The sequence below is a fragment of the Eleutherodactylus coqui genome, chromosome 6 (genome assembly GCF_035609145.1).
Source record: "Eleutherodactylus coqui strain aEleCoq1 chromosome 6, aEleCoq1.hap1, whole genome shotgun sequence".
NCBI lineage: Eukaryota > Metazoa > Chordata > Amphibia > Anura > Eleutherodactylidae > Eleutherodactylus > Eleutherodactylus coqui.
This window is the reverse complement of record NC_089842.1, coordinates 166,169,263-166,191,116: the sequence shown is the minus strand read 5'-3', so window position 1 is coordinate 166,191,116 and position 21,854 is coordinate 166,169,263. Positions and strand designations below refer to the sequence as shown.

Genomic DNA, 21,854 nt, shown 5'->3' with positions numbered 1-21,854 from the left:
TGATGTCATCGGGTCCTGATGTCTACATGCAAACAGACTGTTCGTAACGTCCTGTTTTTCATGTTCTACCTGCTCGGAAAGGCTGTGATTGCCAGCGGGGTGCCAAACATAAATTTATGTTACTTCTGCACAGAGCCCAGGCAGCAGCGATGTAAATCTTATAGTGAGCTGTCACGAGGGGGTTAAGTAATGTAAATTTTTAAGGCACACAAAACCTTAAATGAGACACTAAGGGTGTAAAGGTACCTTTTATACGGGGCTGCCTGTTGGGTACATAAACATCTGACAGCTTTCCTATTCACTGTGGCTCCTGTGTGATAGTCTGTCAGAGAATGGAGGTGGAGCGGCCTGGAGTTTTCTTCTGGCCACTCGTCTGTGTTCACTGCAAACAGGCAGTCGCTCAAAGATCGAGCGACTCCTGTTTACACTAAGCGAGAAGCACTCAGCAGTCATTTTGTTTCAGTGACTTGTTGAGGCTTGTGTGGACACGGGCCGACCGTCACCCATAATCACTCGTTTGAGCCATTGCTTGGGCAACTATCATGTAAAGGCACTGCTTAGAAGACAAGCTACTGATCTTTATTGACAACATGTACAATTTATCTCCAGTTCCAAGAACTTCCAGAAACTCTTACAAAGTTGTGACCTTTAGTGGCAGGTATTTTCCGGATTTCCTGTTGATCCTATAGAAGTGCACTTGGTCAGCTTCCCTTCAGCCCTAAACAGCTGCCAACAGGGAACAATAGATTATATGTGTAGAGCTGGTTTTACTGCTCTTGTAAAATGAGGAAGGGAAAAAGTGAATTCTGTGAATGCTGTTTAGAGACTGGCATGTCAACCGAAGATTCTAGGAAAGTTGGATCCTAAAGTCTGACCTTTCCGTTGTTGCTGTGTTGGCTTCCTTCGGAGGGTTACAAGCCAATATTTTGTATTGGTGCTTTCCGAGTGTTTACAAAACAGAATAAGGTAAAAATTTATCTGTAATGAAAATCCTGGTGGAGCGGCTCCACTTACCTGCCGGATGCTATGCATGCACCCCTCTGCTCTCTGCGACCAGACAATGAGACGAGAAGTGGTGTTTGTGTTGGAAACCTCTGCACTCGGTGCCTGGGTTATTTGAGGTGACGCACTAGACAGATGTGAGGGGAACAGAACATCTGCCTGCAGTATTAGTAGTATTTATGTCATTACTAGATTATGTGCAGGACGGAAAGTTAACCTCAGGATTTCGATTTAATTTTATCTATCATTTTTTTTTTCCAGTTGGAAAATCTTATGCTGGACAAAGATGGACACATAAAAATCACAGATTTTGGCCTGTGCAAAGAAGGTATTAAGGATGGAGCCACGATGAAGACGTTCTGTGGTACCCCAGAATACCTCGCTCCTGAAGTATGTCATCGTTAACTTATCACATTCAAACAGAATACTAACTATTAATTATTCTTCTATTACCACCTCTGCCAATAGTGCTTTCAGAAAAAGGTTGTCCTACAAAGACTGTCTTTACTCCGTAACAACTGCATGACCTACATGTATCCCCCATGCGGTTGTGGGAAAAGGGGAGGGGGTGTATGAAACCAAACTTGCTTCATACTTGGCTGGTGCTGACTATTGAAACAGCGGACACTGACCCACAAGAGCCGCATTTGCCACCAGGCCTGGTCGTGGAAGTTTTACTTAGATGTTGTGGTCAAGACTGACAGCGGCATTGAATGGGCTGACGTCAAATTATCCAATGCTGAAGTCTGCTAGTGGGAGTTATGAAAAATTTTTAATTTTTTTTTACTTCTAAGAATGTTAATAAACTTTTTATTTACTTTTTTTCCGTATTTGTATTGCCACGTTTCTAAAATTTCATATTTAACCCCTTCCCACTCCAGGGCGTAAGTTTACATCCTGGCAGCGGGGTACTTCCTGCAACAGGGCGTAAACTTACGTCCTGGGGATAGCGCGAGATCACTTATGATCTTGCGCTATCCTGCAACAGGAGCCAGCTGTCTGTCATAGCCGCTCCCTCCGCAGTTAACCCCTTCCCTGCCGCGATCTATGTAGATCGCGGCATGGGAGGGGTTCACGGAGAGAGCGTGCTCCCTCTGTGAAGTTGCCGGGCTCTCGCGATATAATTGCAGAGAGCCCGGCCTGTTGCCATGGCAACAGGACGCAAGACACTGCTGTCCTGTATTGCCATAGCCTGTGATCGCTGTACAAGTGGCCCAAAGGGGCACAAATTGTGTGTAAGATAATAAAAAAGAAAAATGTAAAAAAAAATGTAAAATAAAACTTTTTTTCATGCTTTTTCTCCTATTAGCATAAAAAAGGTAAAAAAAATTAAAACTCCACATATGTGGTATTGTCACGTCTATAACGACGTGTACAATAAGTTGCACATGCTCTTGACTGTGCGCAGAAAAAAGTTTAAAAAAACGCTAAAAAAACTAAGGCAAAATGCAAATTTTTAGCATTTTGCCTTACTAAAAACGCAATAAAAGTTATCAAAAAGCCATATGTACCCCACTTTGAATACAGCGATTTAGAAAAAAAAAGATTGCCAAAAAAAGGGTTTTTATTGCAGAAAAGGGGAAAAACCTAAAAAAAAAAATGTAAGAATTTTGGTATCGTTGTAACCATACCGACCCGCAGAAAAAATGGATTGTGTCATTTATGCTGCTTGATTAACACTGTAAAAACAATTAAAAATCTATGGCAGAATTGATGCGTTTTCTCTCCCTGCTATCATAAAAAAATAAAAAAAAGTTTTACATTATAGTCTATGTACCCAAAAGTCGCACTGATTAAAAAAAAAAAAAAAAAAAAGTTTGCCACGCAAAAAACAAGCCCTTATACGGTCGCATCGACGAAAAAATAAAAAAAAGTTATGGCTTTTGAAAAATGGAAAAGAAAATCCGCCAAAAATCGTTGCGTCCTTTAGCTCAAAATAGGCCGTGTCATTAAGGGGTTAAAATATTTTATTACTTGTCCTACATGGTGAACAGGGTTAAAAAAAAAGGGTCAGAATTGCTGGGTTTCTTGTTCACCTCAACTCCTCAAAAAATTGAATAAAAAGAGATCAAAAAGTCATGTGTTCCCCAAAATAGTACAAGTAAAAGTTACTGCTTGGCCTGAAAAAAACTCCCATACAGATCCATCTACAAAAAATAAAATGTTATGAGTCTTGGTAAATAGCAACAGTTATTTAGAAAAAAAATGGAAGTTGTAAAACCTGAAACGGTATACATTTGGTATTGCCATAATCATACTGATCCATAGAATAAAGTGAACATGTGCTTTTAGCATGAATGCTATAAAAACAAACCACACAAAAAATTGCAATTGTTTTTTTTCCCCAAATGGTACCATTTAGTTGCTCAAAAAGCATGCCCTCGTATGATTGTCAACTGAAAAACAAAAAAAATAGTGTATTTTGGAAGTTGGAGATGAAAAATGTAAATGAAAAAAAAAAAATAGTTGTCACTGGATCGGCTTCTCTAACCCATGGCGATCAGATTTATTGCCAAGCAAAGCTGCATCTTGCCAAGTGGCCACTGCAAGAAGTATTTGCATGCCAACTACTCAAAGGAATGGTCAACCATATAATTCAAAGACTGGCTGGGTCTACTCTTTCCTCTCTGGCTTATACAAGGCAGTCCCCTTATTCTCGGACATCTGTATACCCTAAGAGGTCATATGAACAGGGTTATTATGTGACTCCTCCTTCAAAGTCTCATTGTACTTACCAAGTGTGGCATTTTAGGTGTGACCGCTGTTAATTTGGACATGCCAGTAAGAGAGCGCTTACACAGCTAATGACTCCTCCGCTCGGGCGTTCCCTGACAGCTGATAAAAACAGCGCTCTGACGGAATCCCCGAACGGAAACAAAAAGAACCATTCACTTCTATTGGGAAACGGACACTAAAAAGGTAGTCCACTACATTATTCTATACTCCAAATACAACAGACATCAAATACGTGTCCGTTTCACAATAGCTGTGAATGGCCCCGTTTGTTTCCGTTCGGTGATTCCGTCACGGCGCTATTTTCATCAGCACCCCTGAGTGGAGTCATGCATGTACAATAACAGTGTGAATGTTCTCTAAGCAAAGTATTATGCAGTAACTGAAAAAAAGACCTCCAAAAACTTGGGTGTGTCTTACTGGAAAAATTAACCATTTATGCAGTGGTTTTGGAGGTGTGAAAACCTGTAGCTGTTATATAGGTCCAAGATATGAGCAGGTTGTTATGCCAATGCTTTGCTGCAGATGGATATGACATTTTTTACATGCTTTTTGCATTGTGGATCCAGCTCTCATGTTTGTGCAGTTGTTGCCTGGTTTTTGGCTATTTTTTTTCATTGTGTTGGTCGTGCCTGGAATCTGTTGCATGAGCAGAAGTGCTCGGGTTCTGTCCTCTTTGATGTATCCGTGATTATAGTGGGTACAGCTGTTGTGCTGTCTCTTGTAAATTCCGTGGTACAGCTGTCAGGAGCTGCTCCTTGTGGATTGATGGTCAGCCGTGTTTAGCATAAGACTCTGGTGCATTAAACTGTCTGCTGTTGATAGAGGCGGGTTGTCACAATTGGCACAGGGTCAGTATATGTAATGGGGTTCACCGAGGGCTTTAAAGGAGTTGGGGAATGAATGGTTCACCAGTTCTTAATTAATGGTACTGGCACGGACACTAGAGCATTTGAATGTCTAGAATGGTAAAGGACATAATAGTACATAGAAGTACCTTATACACTGGTCACTATCCTGTGGCTCTCCAGCTACTTAAAAGCTACAGCTTGGAGAATGCTGGGAACTAGAGTTCTGCTGCAGCACCTTAGGTTGGTGTCCACTTCTATTAATCTGTGCAAGAGTCTTAATATTGTATATACACAGAGCTGTGCGGATACTATATCTGGCTCTACACTGGTAACTTACCTTTCCATAGTCACTGAATGGTATATAGGTCTCTGTTATGCAAAGTTAAAGGGATTATCTGGTTATCGGACAACATTGGGTAACTCCAATTGTCTTAAAATAACAATAAGCCATACTTGTCGTCCTCTGCCGCAGGAATCTAGCGATGCTGCCCCGCTGTTCTCACTGTGATTGTTGTGGAAGATCTAAAATCGGCAGAACTCTCCTTACTACTGCAGCCTATTTTTAGGCTGCAGCGTCACCATTCTGGATTCCTGGCATTGTCACACCCAGGATGTGAGGGCTGATGCCAGGAGAACATATGGCGATGCTGCAGCCTCTGCTTGGATGCGGTGGTCAGTTGACTTTCACTGGAGTAGTCTTCCACAGCAATCACTGGAAGAACGGTAAGGCAATATCGCTGGCTTCCCGCAGAGGAAGATGGAAAAGTACTAACTTTCTATTTTAAGACCGTTTTGGCTATTGCAACAATGTTGCCTGGTAGTTGGACAACCCCTTTAAATTCTTCCCCATCTGTTTTCTCTTCAGTTTATACTGCCTACTAAAGTGACAGTCAATGGTCCTAGAGGTTTGGGTCCCAGGTGGATATCTCAAAGCCAAAAAGCCCCAGAGAGGGTTGCGAAAATTAGTTAGTGGAGGTGCTACAAACCAGAAGAACCCACCAAGTGGTGGGCATATGTGAGGAACAAAAGGAAAGAAACTGGAGGATAGGTGCGACTCTCCAAAAAAGGTGTTGGGACTGTAGGACGTAACATCCAATTTTTTTATTGGATTGAAAATCAGCATAATATACGTGTTTCGGGGTGATCCTCTTCATCAGCCACGCTGGATAGAACATCACTCTTGGGACTGGACCACTTCTCCTGGTGTCCCCAGCCTCGGATTCTACTGCCACTGCTATCACCAGAAGTTTTGGAATCCATATTTATCCAGTCCCAAGAGTGATGTTCTACCAAGCTTGACTGATGAAGGGGTTCACCCCGAAATGTGTATCTTATGCTGGTTTTTAATCTAGTTAGTAAAAGAAGTTTAATATTCCATCCCATCATCCTAATGCCTTATTTGGAGAGTCATGCCTATCCACCAGCTTCTTTCACATTTTTGGAATTTCTGGCATTCTCTTTATGAACAAGGCAGAGCAGGATGTGTAAAGGTGTAGTTCTTGCCCTTATAGAGTATTTGAAAAATTGCTGTTATGTGTGAATTGGTGGCATATAGCTTCCTGGAATAACCTACATAGACTAGGGTGATATCAAAAAACGAAGACTATGTGATGCCACTAATGGAACAGACTAGCGTACACAACATAAGTGACCTTCTTTGTCTCTCCTTCTCTCCACCAGAAGGTCATAAAACGTGCACACTTGCTTCTCCTGTGTGGGAAAGAATGAAATGTGTGATATTTCTTCTTTTTTGATTACGGTTTTATTAGAATAATGGTAGAGGGCAAAAGTCACATCCCGGGGCCTCTGTGCATTGTGTGTGGTTATTTATGGCGTACGTCATATGTAAATAGCTGATAGTAGTCAGCTACAATATTAGTATTGAGCTGAAAGTTCTCTTTGGATTGGAAGGGTTAAATTAAAAAGGTTCTACACTTAAAGGAAACCTCTCAGCAGAATTTTGGAATATAATCCAAGTGCAGCTCTGCAATTTGGACATTGCTCTGTTCTACATATGCTTTATTACCAGAGCAAGCAAAAGGACTACCTGAGTAATTTTGTTTCTAAAGTTCTCTCGCACGGTATGCCAATGATGTAGAGCGAGTCCGGTGGGCAGCTTGGACCATCTCTGCTTACAGACTTCTTCTCTCCTAATTCTGCCCCTCTCAGCCTCTTGAACGCATGCTGCAGTGAAGTCTCACACATATGCTGTGCGTTCGTCAGCTGGCGCATGCATAGAAGAGGAGAATTCGTCAGCTGGCACACGCGTAGAAGAGAAGCATTCATCAGCTGGCACATGCATAGAAGAGGAGCATTCATCAGCTGGTGCATGCACGAAGCTGTGCAGAGATGCTATAGTTCTTCTGCGGCTGACGAACACACAGTGCATGTTCAAGACTACGCTGTGCTACTTGTTGGGAGGGCGAGAGGGCAGAATTAGGTGACGAGCCGTCTGGAGTGACTGTCCGGACCTCCCACCGGACCATGCTGTACCATTTGCCTACCGCATGGCAGAACCTTAAACACAAATTGCTTGCTCTGGTAATAAAGGCATACTTGAGTAAGACTATGTAGAGCAAGGCAATGTGCATATTGCAGCGCTGCTCTTGTATTACATTACAAAATTTCTTCTGACAGGTTCCCTTTAAATTTTTTACAAAAATCTAATGAATGTAGCAGTAAGAGAGAGAAAATTGTACTTTGAGAATGGACAAGTGTCCATACTGGCACAGAGGGCAGAGAAAGTCATGAAGTTATTTAATGGCTTTGCGTTGGACAATGAGTTACATGATGGCTTTCTGATATAGGATCCGCACTTATCGAGCAATGAGTAAAATGGGAGTACCCCTTTAAATCTTGGAGGTTATTCCAACAGATAACCTATGCAGAATAAGTATTTAATATACTTGATGGCACTGATCCATTCTTAGATCCATTGTATATGTGTGGTATCCCTATTCTTCCACTTTGAGTCAGCATGCTTACTTGGCTTTTTCAACATATTTCCAATAGACCTGTATGGAGAGTGACTGACTGCATCCACAATGGGCTGAGGACACCAAGCACCTCAGTCGTACCATCAGTGGAGGTGCTAATGGCCAGACCTTCACCAATCACACATGTATAACTTAAATTAACAACTAATACTAGGCTAAATTTGCTAAACCCAGATATTAAATTTGCCTGCTTTCAGTAGATTAAAGTGGGCATATGTGAGGTGACTTTTTGGTCTCTGAACTGAAGTAACCATCTGTATATGTGTGGGAATACCCAACTGCAGAGTATATTGTGCTTCCACTTGACCTGTCCCATCTAGCGTTTGTGTATAGCCGACTGAACCTGTGGTCACACATCTGTTGAGTCTGGTTCATTGTGTTACTGTTTTAAAGGATACAATGGAATGGTGTTGGTTGATGGAAATGGTTGATAACAGAAGGCAAAAGCATTCACAGTGTGGAAAACAAACTCCGTAGTTATACCTCCATGTGGGTATCGATGTATATTTCGTGTGAAAAATGGGTTTGTATCTCTGGTTCTGAGAAAATCTATTTTTGCTTATGGCTAGTAGCACAAAAAAAGGAAACTTTTCTAGGCGCAACAGTCTTTGCAAACCAGATCAGAAGTGACCACCTTAGAACCGTGCCAAAAATTCGGAGAAGTTTTGGTTTTCCATGAACATTGAGGTTCAAAATAAAAATCCCCCTTACTGACACAGATGTGATCGAGGGGAAAAGCCCCCAACATCATCTTTCCCAGTATGGGTCATCCTTTCTATGTATCGTGACAACTTGGCATGCTCCTGTTGGCCGCCCATCATCTGAAGCCACCGGAGCTTCTCTAGAGCTGCACCTGGATCTCCATACTTGTCTTTTCTGTACGGCTCCTGGTGCAAACAAGGAAGTTTGCTTTGTGGGTTTCGATTATTTTCAAGCTATGTTGTTCTTGCATAACATACAAGCGCCCTTGATTGGCAGCATGTCCTGCTTCTATAGCTTGCTGCCTGGGTCAACTGGAATCTATATGCTGAGGCCCTAATAGGAAGCACTCTAAAATTTCACCCTAAGGGCTTCTTCACACGGGCATATTTGCATATGTAAAATATACGCACAGTAAACTGAATATAACCCATTGATTTCATGGGTTCACTCTCATGAGCACATTTTGCATGCACGGAAAAAAGTAGGACTTGCTCTATTTTCCTGCGTTTTGCGCATCAAAGGCCCCATAGAAATCTGAGAGAGGTGCGCAAATACGAAAGAAGAAGTGTGAAACACTGCACAAAAGGCAGTGTAAAGAACACATTTGGACCTTATTAGGCTAATTAGCCTTTTTTACCACGGAAACGGTGTGACGCGCACACGTGTGAACTGGTCCAGTATGCGCAAAAAGTACAGTACTATGCGCAGACATGCTGCAGTGAGCGCTTTTGCGCAATAAGCTCATGTGAAGCCGCTATGAGGGTGCATTCACATGTAGTTGATTTGCCGTGGATGATGATGTTGCAGATCTACCCCAGATTTCACCCCTTCGATTAGTGTGAAATCTGCTTCAGATCCGCACCAAAGTCTGCAGCAAATTGGCTACGTGTGAACGCATCCTAAAAACAAGAAATTCTATTTAACCGCTTGCTTTTATATTGAGAATAGGGAGTTGCACACTATGGGCCCCACTGGTCTTACAGGTTGACTTTCCAAGACTCCTGAATGGCGAATCTGCCTAGTTTTGGAGTGGGGGATGCATCAATGTCTGACAAGGCAAGTTTGACATTGGATGACAACCCCCGTGGAACGTCTAATGGTGGTCCTATTGGCTGCTACCCAACTTTCCCAGGAACATAAGGAAATCTATTTCTAAGCACCCAATGTAAGCCTGGGGTTGTTTCACATGTGGCAAATTAGCACTGGATTTTCTGCACTGGAAAAAAAGTTACAGAAAATTTGCACCACTGGTGCAGGACTGCAACAGACTTCAATTAAAGAGGTGAAATCTGCTGCGGGTCTGTAGCAAATTCAAGGACTTTCTTCTATTTCAATCAGTCCGCTGCATTGTAATTTTTACCTGTTTGGGCCCAAAGAACTGCTACTATAACCGACACGGTCTCCGGGAGAGATCATGAACTCCTGAGTTTTCTGGTAAAGGATGAGGCTGGCTCCTGGCAGACCGGCAGCTGTGCTAGCCTTGTACATATATGGGGCAGCTGCAGCGCCAGCTGTCGTTTGCTGTGAATCATACGGTAATAGCTGCTGTAAATAGACCTTAGTGGAGTAACCTAATACCTGCCAGCTTTTGGCTTTTGCATCCTTACTGCGGGACCTCAGATCACTACCGTACTCCTAACCCCCACCTCAGTGTAAAGTTCAATGTGCCCTCTAGACAAAACCAGCATTAAAGGGATCCTGTATATTAAATAAGATTTTGCTATTTTCTTCCCATTCATCATTTTTCTTAATTTAGCCAGATTTTTTTTTTCTTCTTCGCTGTTTAACTCCATCAAGGGATCCATTGAAGAGATGTATTAGTGAGCGGGAAGTGCAATCTCCACAGAACGGGTGATCATTAGCGGTGTTTACTACAGTAATGTGAATTTAGAAGCCATTAACAATCTTGTAATACAATTAATGGGCCATAATCCTTCTTTTTTTTTTTTCCCTTCTTTCCTTAAGCTCTTATCAGTAGAGACTGGCACACAAGCACTATGAACATGTGGGGAGATGCAAAGGGCCAAATACAATATAGAAAATGTTCACATGAACCAGAGAGATTTCGCTGTGATGATTTTAAAAAAAGCCGTGTTTTTAATCGTATATCCTTAGAGATGGGTGAGGTCTTTAAGACGATGATGTATTGCATGTACCGACAGTAATTGATACAATTCGTATAAAACGTTGCCTTCTGCACACTAGGTTACAAAAACATTGGTCAAAACTTCGTTGTGACAGCTTTATCGGTCATATAGAATTGTGGGGTTATTACGGACTGGTGGTGTAGCGATGAACACGGATGATATTGGCATACAGTGAAAAATTGATCCAATTGTTAAATTGTGTATCCCCTAAAACAAAGGATTTGGCTTGCCAAGAAAATCCTTTTTTTTACATTAGTCAGCATTTCATTCCTGAAGTTTCAGTAATACTTGGCAATCATTTCTTGAACAGGACATTGCCACAATATCCCTCTCTCTATTATTCTATGAGCCTACCAACAAATAGTTGGCTCTGCTAGGCCAATCCATGGGGAGCCAGGCATTTTTGCCGCAGTGGAAATATAATACATGGATGGCTCAAGTGTGCCAGGACCGTCAAGGGGACCACCTTTGGGATCTCCAGATAGTCTTGGTGAGACAGCCCTGTGTAAATGACCTACATCCTAATTCTACTCCTATTAGTAGAAAGTGGACTCCTTTATTTATGGCCAGCCCTCCACCCTACAACCTCACTATAGGTCCTTTGTTTAGTCTGGTGTAATAACGTCATCAGTGCTCCGCTCCCAATGTAACAATTGACTACAGGTCAGGTGGTGATTGACCCCTGGTGGGAATCTGGTGGGGTGGGAATCTGTATATAGTAACTATATTCAAAAGTTTTCGTTTTAGAGTTTGTGACCAGAAGAATTAAGATCAGCACATAGAATGGAAAAGGAAATCTACCTGCAACTATAGTAGCTGGCCAGAAACCTATACATTGCCTGATGGAGAGCTGGATCTATGAAGTTTTTGTATAGTTGCATAATTAGTATGGTAGTGGGAAAGGGGAGGGGGTTAATGGGTGCAGATGTAGCTTCTATTTCTAAGGGTACTTGGACATGGGACAGCTGTTGGGCATTCAAGTGCCTGACGACCATCCCAACGATTATCACTCCTGTGCTTTTACACAGCAGCAATGATCGCTCACTAAATGGGTCAGGGTGCGAAGGAGATCTTTCAGCCACCACACCCCTCCATTCAGAGTAAACAGGCAGTCATTCATAGATGAACGACTGCCTGTTTTATATGGGTTGGCAGTCGCTTGTTTTTTTAGTGAGATGAAAACCATGCGACTCTGACAGGTGAGCAAGTCTCATTTACTTTCCCTGTTGGGTCTCGTCTTTACATGGGACAAAGGCTGCCCGTAATCTGTCTTTTGAGTGAATACTTGGGCGACTGTTGGTGCATGTAAACGTACCCTGAGAGCATCTAAAATGAAAGGGTTAGTTTATATTAATAGAGATTTCTTGAGATCTAGACATGAAGACCGGGATGTAGCTAAAGGCTCATGGGCCCAGGTGTAAAAGTTTATCTTGCGCCCCCCCCCCCCCCCAACTTCTCTTAACCCCTTAATGCAGATATGGAACTTGAAGCTCCTGGGCCCCAATGCAAAACCTGTAACAGGGCCCCCAACTATAATGCTTTATTCATAGTACTGGGCTCTCTATATGGAGAAGAGAGGCCTTATGGGCCCCCTAAGGCTCCTGGGCCCGGGTGCAACTGCATCCCCTGCATATAGTTACACCAGTGCATGAAGATACTGACCAAACTGGTTTTAGAATTCAGAACAATCATTTTCTTGTCTGTTGACCCAATGGAAAATGAGCTGTTTGGAGCAGTGGGAATAACTTGAGTTGATAATGGAAATGTATTCTTCATAACAATCAATCAGATCGTTTTCTTTTTCAAGATGGCTACTCATAGCAACTGCTTCACTTGTACTTTATGCAAAAACGTTTGTTCTATAAGACAATAGAGGGAGAAGTATCAAAACTAATACAGTGTACAAATATAAGATGATTGAGCTGATCATGAAATCTTTACATCTGTCTATCTTAGAATTGTGATTTAATAATGGCCCAAGTCTCCCTACAGGAGAATGTAGCACATGGGTAATGTATTAACATAGGATATATTCTTTTTATAGGTACTAGAAGATAATGACTATGGCAGAGCAGTAGACTGGTGGGGTTTGGGAGTAGTCATGTACGAAATGATGTGCGGCCGACTCCCCTTTTATAACCAGGACCACGAGAAACTCTTTGAACTCATCCTTATGGAGGAAATTAGATTCCCTCGCACTTTATTACCTGAAGCAAAGTCGCTGCTCTCAGGGTTACTGAAGAAAGACCCAAAACAAAGGTAAGAAAGTGGACCCCTCTGTTTTCTGGTTCTTATATGCTTTGATGTCTCTATTAGACCACAATGTGCTTTTTCTGCCCCCCTAAAAAAAATCTAGCCTAAATGGTAAATTCAGAATTCCAAGGGCTCATGCCCACGGCTGTCGCAGGATACACCCGCGGTTATCCATAATTCTAAAAAGATCTACTCCCTTTATCTGTTCCCTGATCAGGAGAATGGGGGTCCTGTGACACGGTTTGCTTTGACATTTGGATGTCTCCATAGACATGGCATATTGAATTGGCGAACAAGCCTCACGGGACCCCTATTCTCCTCATTAGTAAGGGTCCCAAAGGTTGAATCAAGCATTTACATCCTCTTGTGAATATGCCATAAATGTTTCATATGAATTCTCTTTTAAGAGCTCAGTTTCCTCCGTCTTTACGGTCTGCCCCTTCTCATGTGTACAGGTTGGGAGGCGGACCAGACGATGCTAAAGAAATCATGCAACACAAATTTTTTTCTGGAATTGTATGGCAAGATGTATATGAGAAAAAAGTAAGTATTTCAGTTTTTTACACTCTACACTTTATCCCTGTCTTTGATAGAGTCCAGAAATGCCATGTATTCTCATTCTTTGTGCCTAAAACAGCTAACCTGATTTACAGGAAAATGTAAAAACAACAAAATACATAAAAAATGATGTATTGAAAATATCCTTCTGAGCAGAATAGTTCATACCTCATCTGCACTGTAATACCCCCCCCCCCCTTTTATTGTAAACAGCTCCCCCACTCCAGAGTGAAGAATAGCACAGCTGTTGCTGCTAATGGCAGCTGTGCTGGCACACACATGCTTGGCAAGGGGGCGGAGCGTCCTGGCACAGTCTGTGGAGACGTGCAGCTTGTGCACACTGGATTCCAGAAACCAAGATGGTGCAGAATGTCCCAAATTTCTGATACAATGCAAACCATAGTCCTGCCAGTCAGCACGGAGGACGGCGAGCGCGGGGGGGGGGGGCACACGCTGGAGTGCGTGGCAAGCTGTCGCTTCTATAAATAACTGCTTTCTAAAGAACTGAGCTGTTCACATCAGGTTTGTGGTTCAGCACTGAATAAACGGCCTCTGAAATTAAAAGGATTTTACGTTGTTATTTTAGTTTTTGAATAATTTGCTACAATATTGAAACCTTGACGTATGAATGGTGGACCGCAGGTCAGATCTGGAGGCGAATTAACTGGTTTTATGGTCCTATTTACAAATTTAAATAACCCTAAAAGTATGACTTCTACACTAAATACTTGCTCAAGGGGATTAGTAAATGGATTCTCATACACCCTATTAGTGAAATCCCTTTAAGGGAAGGTGTGGAGGGGTCTCCTGTTCACTATTTCCTTTCTGTATGAGCAGTTACATGGATCGTCTTGCTACGGAGGACCAGTCCTGTTCCACATCACACAGGCTGCCGTTAGTCTGAATTGGCACGGTATAGTGCTTAATTTCTCATTCAGTTGAACGAACTTTCGGACCAGATAATTGGTGCCATGTAAAAGGGTTTTTACTAGCAGGTTTCCCAACCCATTACAGCGCATCCCTGGGGGAAATTGTTAATAAGCCAATCATAGAACGTCCTCCTGTTGCAAAGGACCCTTCTAACAACTAGGGTTTGTCCAAAGTGGAAAATCCCTTAAAGGGTTATTATCGGACTTTAATTATTGTTGACCTATTCACAGGACAGATCATCAATAGTTGATTGATGGGGGCCCATCATTCAGTCCTCTGTCAGTGCCATGGGCCAACCGTAGATAGCGCTGGAAGTGTTAGAGCTGGTATCGCTACCATTGAAATCAAAGGGAGCACTGACTCCTATTGGACTTCCGGCTCCTCGTTGTCGGGACCGGATGTCTGACCCTGACTGCAATGAGATATAAGTGTAATAGGAGGCAGTGCTCCATTGATTTCAATAGGACTGAAACTGAGTATTACACTTCCTCCCCTGACTACCTATAATGACGTCCTGCCTGCTGCGCTGACAACCGACTGAATGATCAGTTGATCGGTGGGGATCCCAAGTGCCGGCCCCTGTCGATCAACTGTTGATGCCCTATCCTGACAACTTAACTACTGATGGAAAAAATATAAATTTTGGCTGCAGTAGTCACATGTCCTGATCAGCAGTAACCAGGAAGTACAGAGTGGCTGTGGAACAATTTAAAGTAGTTGGAAAACCCCTTTAAGCTAAAACTAATTGCCCATATGGAGGACATATCTGGTGATATCAGCTAGGTGCTTTGGCTACATGATGAGCAGCAGGCATTATGGGAAATTTGACTTTTTTTCCCCCCTGCACTTTCCGACAAAAAATCTGATTCAATTTTGCGAAAATCGAGCCGATCACGATGAGCAACACTATTAGTGAGACATCCCTGCCTTTTGTATGATTGCCATGAATGTAGTTGGGCACAACATTATCTCGCACAGGCAATGATCCACATGTATGTTTTTTTATATATATATATATTTTTTTTATCTAAAAATTACACAAAGAACATGTTATGATAAAAAAAAAAATGGGCTAGATAATTATTATTCTTTAACCTTGCCGATTACCTAGGACTCCATTGTGGTGAGTAGTAAGTTTGATGTGACCATTGTCTTTAGATATTGCTTGTCAACTGTTCTAGGTCATCATCAGTCTTGGCTCACTTGATAGACCATGGGTCAAAACTGTAGGGTATGAGGGGGCTCTATGATGTCCTCACATGTGTCCACAGAGCTCTGGATTTAAAGTCCGCCATTAGTGCTCATTCACACTTGCTGTTTTTTGTTTTCAGCTTGTTCCACCTTTTAAGCCACAAGTAACGTCTGAAACAGACACAAGGTATTTTGATGAAGAATTTACAGCGCAGATGATCACTATAACCCCCCCTGACCAAGGTATGTGTCTTTATTTACCTAAGGTTGCATTATCTATAGCATATTATGCAGTATATACTTCTATATTACAGCTTAAGTCTGCATCTGTAAATTATTTATAAGGCAAATGGGCCCATAATGCTTAAAGGGGTTTTCCAGAATTCTAATACTTATGGCCTATACTGTGGGTGGACCATTGACATTATTCAGTGGAGGTTGGGCTCTTGGGACACCCCGACAATCTGCTGTTTGATGGTCACAGCCCCTTCAATATTTTAATCCCTTTTAAGTGTTGTAGGCCTACTTGGCTTATACAATTATTCATAGAATAAGCAGTGCCAAGAGTCTAACACCGAGCGATCTGATATAGATGGCCTATGTTAAGGCTAGGCTATCAATATTATAATCCCAGAAAATTCCTTTGAAGTAGATGTTTGGTTGTAAGGGGTTTTCTTGGGAAAACTCTTCCATATGCCAGATTAGGGAACATCAGATGGTGGTCCTTTGCTTGGAACTCCCCATCTATCAGTTGAGTGGATGTGGCCCAGTTATATAATACATGGTCTGTTATTCTTCATGTGCTGTTTTGTAACACTGTAGTCTGCAGGTGAAATGTATGGTTGGCCACAAATTCCTCTCAAGTCAGCTGTTTGCCCATCAGTATGAATGCCAGACCCCACAGTGCTAGACTGGGTACATTTATGATGGGGTTATGTTGGTCTGACAAACCCTTCTTCTGGTTGGTTTATAAGGGTGTATTCACATGTAGCTGATTTGGCACAGATTATGCTGCGGATCTACAACAGATTTCACCTCCTCTTCAATTGAATTCAGATTAAAGGGGTGAAATCTGCTGCACATCTTCTTTTTTTTTCATTTGTCAGAAGTGGAAAACCCCTTTAAGAGTCATTTAGGCTGCCTGCACTCGGCCGGGTCGGATTCCGCATGTGGGATCCTGCAGTGAAATTTAACCCTGTGCCCGGCCTATGACCCCCGTGTACCTGTCCGCAGACTTCATAATCTGTGCTGTGGATGTGTCGGCCGGCGCACATGGGCAGTACAGATTACACCGTGCCGTCGCTAGGCGGTGACGCGGATCCCGTGACCTTTCCGCCATGATGATTGCAGAAGGGTCACGGCTTTCATTGTCCGTGTGGAATCTGCCTTCAAATAGAACATGCTGCGATTTTTATTTTTTTCCCCCGCGAGTGGAAAATCCTAATTGATTTCCATTCGTGGGCAGGAAAAAGCACCTTTATATTGCATGCTATGGCTGGTATTTGCTGCGGAATCCGGAGGCAGACACCCGCTCCGGATTCCACAATGCAAATCAGCCCGTGTGCAGGCGGCCTAAATGACCTGCCTTTCATGAAACCTCTTCATACCCTCAACAAGTATTACAGCAGTGCCACCAGCAGGCCTTGAGTACTTACTACATAAGCTGGACAACTGAAGAAAAACTTAACTATTTCAAGAGAGAAACTGAAATGTTACTGGTTGTTCACCTGCAGAACAAAAATTGCAGAAACCCATAACTTAACTGGAGGACCGTATATGTATTTATGGAGTTTCCCTTTAACCAGCACAAGATTGTAACAAGGCAACATTTGCTGTGCCACTCCCATTTTACTAGAGAAGCCGCATGCAAATTTTGTGATTCAAGGCAACTTTTTAAATATTTTTTTCCCTCTATTGATGAGTGGAATTAGACTTCTATTTCCATAGACTAAAGTCACGCTGGCCCACAGTGTTACTTTTCAAAGAGGTTTCATGCAGATTGCTCATATACGTAAAATATATAGTGCTAAGAAGCAGAAGAAGACTTCATCTTGCCCCGACTTGACACATTTTGGACATATAATTATCATTAGGGGTCATGCCCACATCTGTATTATTGTGTACACAGCTGTAATGGGCCTGCAACACGGGTCAATGAGCCTCTGCTGTACCTCCATATACCTCATTTACAATCTGCTGGCCTCGGTCATATTACTTGGCTGTTGTCTTCCAGAAAATGCCACGTATCTTATGTCCCTATATACAAAAAGCATATAATCATGGTGGCTTTTGGAGAAGAGTCACAGAGGTTGTGGGAGACTCTGGAAGTGATGGAGATCTTTGATGGGGTACAAAGGAAGACTTCCATTTTTTTGCGCTTCCTCAACCCCTTTTAAAAAAATTCTATAAACTGTGACCTAGAGTAAGGAGCCAGTTGTGTTTGCTGAAACAGCACCATGTCTGTCCACGGGGTGCAACCGGTAATTGTAGACACAGCCTATGGACAATGGTGGTACTGTTTCTGGAAAATTGGCATATCCCTTTTCGTACCCCTGTACAAACCCCTTTAGAGATGGTTTCAAACATAGCAGTCTATGGTAAAAAAGTCATGACTACAAGTTTTATAGGAAATGTGAAATGTGCTTCAGGGTACATTGTAATCTACACCAAACCCTGTTGTCAAAATCTGCAATATTTGGTGTGGATTTTGATGCAGGCTTGTAGCAAACTTCACCCCTTCAATTGTAGCTGCGGTGAGAGCAAAACGCGCTACAACGCTGGTAAATAAAACGCGTGGTGTTCGGTTTAGTACACGCTAAAATGCTCATCCGAGAGGCTCTATTAAAGTGAATGAAAGCTATAAAACTGGTTGGCCTTAGAGACTGACCACTAGAAACTTTTTTTTTTTTTCACTGCTTCAAACTATGCTGATTAGGTCCACAGTTGGCTAAATTTCCATTACATGGTTTACGGAGGGTGACAATCCCATTAGCCCATGTGCATGGGACAAGTGGAAATGTCATGGCTTACTTATGTGATTGAAGGGCACTCAGACTTTCATGTATGCTCCATTACCATACAGAACCAAGTGCCTGTATAAGGCTAGAAGTGGGCGACGGCAGGGGTCCTGCAGCAGTTGGTTCCATCTTTTGTAGCGCTGTCTGAGTAGGTCGCAAGTGCCCTATATTTGAAAATGTTGCCAACTCACACCCATGTCTCTCTCCTTCTGACATACTCAAGTCATTCAGGAAATTCAGCCCTTGATCAAAAGTTATTAAGACCCAAATGCCAGATGCGAGACTTCAAGAAGTGGCATTATGTTTCACAGGATAAACTTGTTAGATGTAGAGACTATGGATGCCACCCACCCTGAAGAACAGAATGCCGCCTGTCAGAACATGTGTTTAGCGCTTTTCCCTCCTGTAACCCTACAACATCTTGAAGGCTGACAATTCTAGTGTGGAGAATGAGGACAAATCTAAATTTTTATGTTAAGCGAAGCTAATTTTAATTTGCTACTGAAACATTGTGCTGCTGCTGTTTCGCTAATGCTTTTTACTCCCGTTTCTCCCTTTCAACTTTCAGTAATTGAAAACTTTTTTTTTAGAAGTCCTGATATATGGATCTCAGTATAGTACTGTGCAAAAGTTTTAGGCAGGCGTGGAAAAAATGCTGCAAAGTAAGAAAGCTTTCCAAGATAGAAATGTTAACCATGTCAACAACATGCAAAGTGAAAGACAAGAGAAATGAAAAATATCTGGTGTGACCACTCTTCAAAAAAAAAATTTCTTCTAGGTGAAGGCACACTTGCACACAGTTTTTGAGGTTGTTCCAAAGATCTTGAAGAACTAATCGCAGAACTTCTGTGGATGTAGGCTTGTTGAAATCCGTCTATCTTGTCATGTAATCCCAGACAGACTGAATGATGCTGAGATCAGGGCTCTGTGGGGCCATATCATCACTTCCAGGACTCCTTGTTCTTTACACTGTAGATAGTTGTTAATGACATTGGCTTTGTTTGTGGTTGTTGCCCTGCTACAGAATAAATCTGGAGCCAATTGGATGCCTCCCTGATGGTATTGTATAGTGTGGATAAGTATCTTCCTGTACTTCTCAGCATTGAGGACACCATTAATCCTGACCAAATCCCCAATTCCATTTGCTGAAATGCAGCCCAAAACTTTGAAGGAACCCCCACCATGCTTACCTTCAGACACTCATTATTGTATTGCTCTCCAGCCCTTCTGTGAACAAATTGCCTTCTGTTACAGCTAAAGATTTCATATTTTGACTTGTCAATCCACAGCACCTGCTGCCATTCTTCCTGCACCCCAGCTCCTATATTTTTATGCATAGTTGAGTCATTTAGCCTTGTTTTTACGTCAAAAGTATGGCTTTTTAGCTAAAATTCTTCCTTGAAGACTATTCTGGCTAGACTTCTACAAACAGTAGGTGGAAGTACCTGGGATCCACCAGTTCTCAGCTTATGGTGCTGCTGGATATCTTCTGATTTGTACTTCTGCAAAAACTTGAACACCCAACCTTGAATCCCCAGTCTGCTTTGAAATTTTTGCCTGGGAGAGACCTTGCTGATGCAGTATACCTACCTTGTATCTTGTTGCTGTGCTCAGTCTTGCTCTGGTGTATGACATGGAACTGTCTTTCAAAACCTCACCAATTTAGTAGAGTTTAGCTGTTCCTCACCCAGTTTTAAGCCTCCTACACAGCTGTTTCTGTTTCAGTTAATGACTGATTAACCAATTTAACAAAATAAGTGAAAATGTTCATCATTTTTAGGCTGGATTCAGACAAACGTATATCGGCTGGGTTTTCACGCCCAGCCGATATATGTCGTCTCTCTCTGCAGGGTGGGAGGCTGGAAGAGCCAGGAGCAGTGCTCTGAGCTCCCACCCCCTCTCCGCCCCTTTGCACTATTTGCAAGGAGGAGAGGTGGGATGGGGCTAATCCTCAAAACTTAGCCCCGCCTCCTTTCATTGCAAATAGCGCAGAGGGACGGAGAGGGAGTGGAGAGGAGGCAGAGAGGGGGCGGGAGCTCAGTTCCTGCTCGTGGCTCTTCCACCCAGGCAGATTAGGACACTGTATATCGGCTCGGCGTGTAAACCGTAGGTTGAAACATACACCTGACTATAATATTCCAAAATCTGAAGTTGTGCAAATGTACCTAGCCGAATTAAAGGCAAAGGGCGGTCACACCAAATATTGATTTGATTTTAGAATTCTTTTCTTCATTCACTTTTGTATTTTGTTAATAGTTTATTTGGTCATTCTTTCTTTACAGCATTTTACTATTAGCGAGTTGCCCACTGCCTATTTTTGGTTACTATAATGTAAAAATCCGTAATCGCCAGCTATGTCTTATAGAGATGCTAGTATGTGCATTAAACACCGCTTCTTATGTCTTCCGTAGATGAAAATCTGGAATTTGTCGACAATGAAAGAAGGCCGCACTTTCCCCAATTTTCGTATTCTGCAAGTGGAAACGCTTAATGTCTCACTTTTACTTTTTTTTTTTTTTGTTTTCCTTCATTACAAACACACAGACTTCATTTTTGGGCACTATGTTCATCAGACTTTGTACAGGACTTTATATAGCCTATGAATTACAAACTATGTTTGTATGACCACAAAAGAAGTTTGACGAATGTCTGGGGAAAAAAAAAAGTCTGTATGTAAAAACCAGTTCTCATTTCACATTTGCAAAGAAAAAAAACACAAAAACAACAAAAAAAAAAAAACAGAATCCAATCCATCCATTATTTTTTCTATGTATGTATTATTTTTATATACATACATTCATATACATTATGTTGGACAATGCCACACAGCCGACGTTTTGAGAATGCGCTCAAAAAGGAACAAAGGAAGAATGAGCATATCATAAATAAGAAAAAAAAAAAAAATAAAGTTACTCTTCTCACTTCCCTGGTCACACTGTACCATCAACAATGTTTTATTTATTTCATAGGTCTTAAGTATTGAAAAAGCGTGGGCGATTTGGATGTAGTTAGTAAGTCATAGAAGGTATAGCGAATAGTGCAATAATACAAAAAGTGAACGTGTTTTGATTCATTTTTTTTTTTTTATTTTTTTTTTTTAATTAAAAGCGTGAAGGGTCAGTTTAAATAAGAGACCAATAACCGGACCAGCATTATAGCCTCAGTGAGGTCAATCATCAAACAAGAGTTCTTATCTTGCTGTAGAATGACAATACATATCGGATTAATTGGTTTTAGTAAAGTTGAATATGTGAAAAATGTAACTTCTATAGTTTTTATTATTGTAGCATGCTTGAGTAAAAAAAAACAAAAAAAGGGGTTTGCTTGCAAAACTGCTTTTAGATCTAGCAGATGTAATTGTGAATGGCACACACACTCTAGCCAGTATTTCCAAGCAAAGGCGAAAAACAAAAACTATAGTTCCTTTTCGTATAAAAACCTGAACCACTGACACCGTGATTAAATAGAGATGTA

General features: G+C 41.9%; 1 protein-coding gene across 4 annotated transcripts in view; it reads left to right on the top strand.

Annotated features, from left to right (window-relative positions):
• Positions 1-21,313, top strand: part of AKT1 (AKT serine/threonine kinase 1) — a 113,701-nt gene extending 92,388 nt beyond the window's left edge. For all 4 annotated transcript variants that reach the window (XM_066608153.1, XM_066608152.1, XM_066608151.1 and 1 more), the window contains 5 exons: positions 1,264-1,392; positions 12,476-12,690; positions 13,140-13,227; positions 15,504-15,606; positions 20,792-21,313. In XM_066608153.1, the coding sequence (XP_066464250.1) occupies positions 1,264-1,392; positions 12,476-12,690; positions 13,140-13,227; positions 15,504-15,606; positions 20,792-20,871 (615 nt within the window). In that variant the 3' untranslated portion in view covers positions 20,872-21,313. The remainder of the gene's footprint in view (positions 1-1,263; positions 1,393-12,475; positions 12,691-13,139; positions 13,228-15,503; positions 15,607-20,791) is intronic.
• The last annotated feature ends 541 nt before the right edge of the window (positions 21,314-21,854 follow it).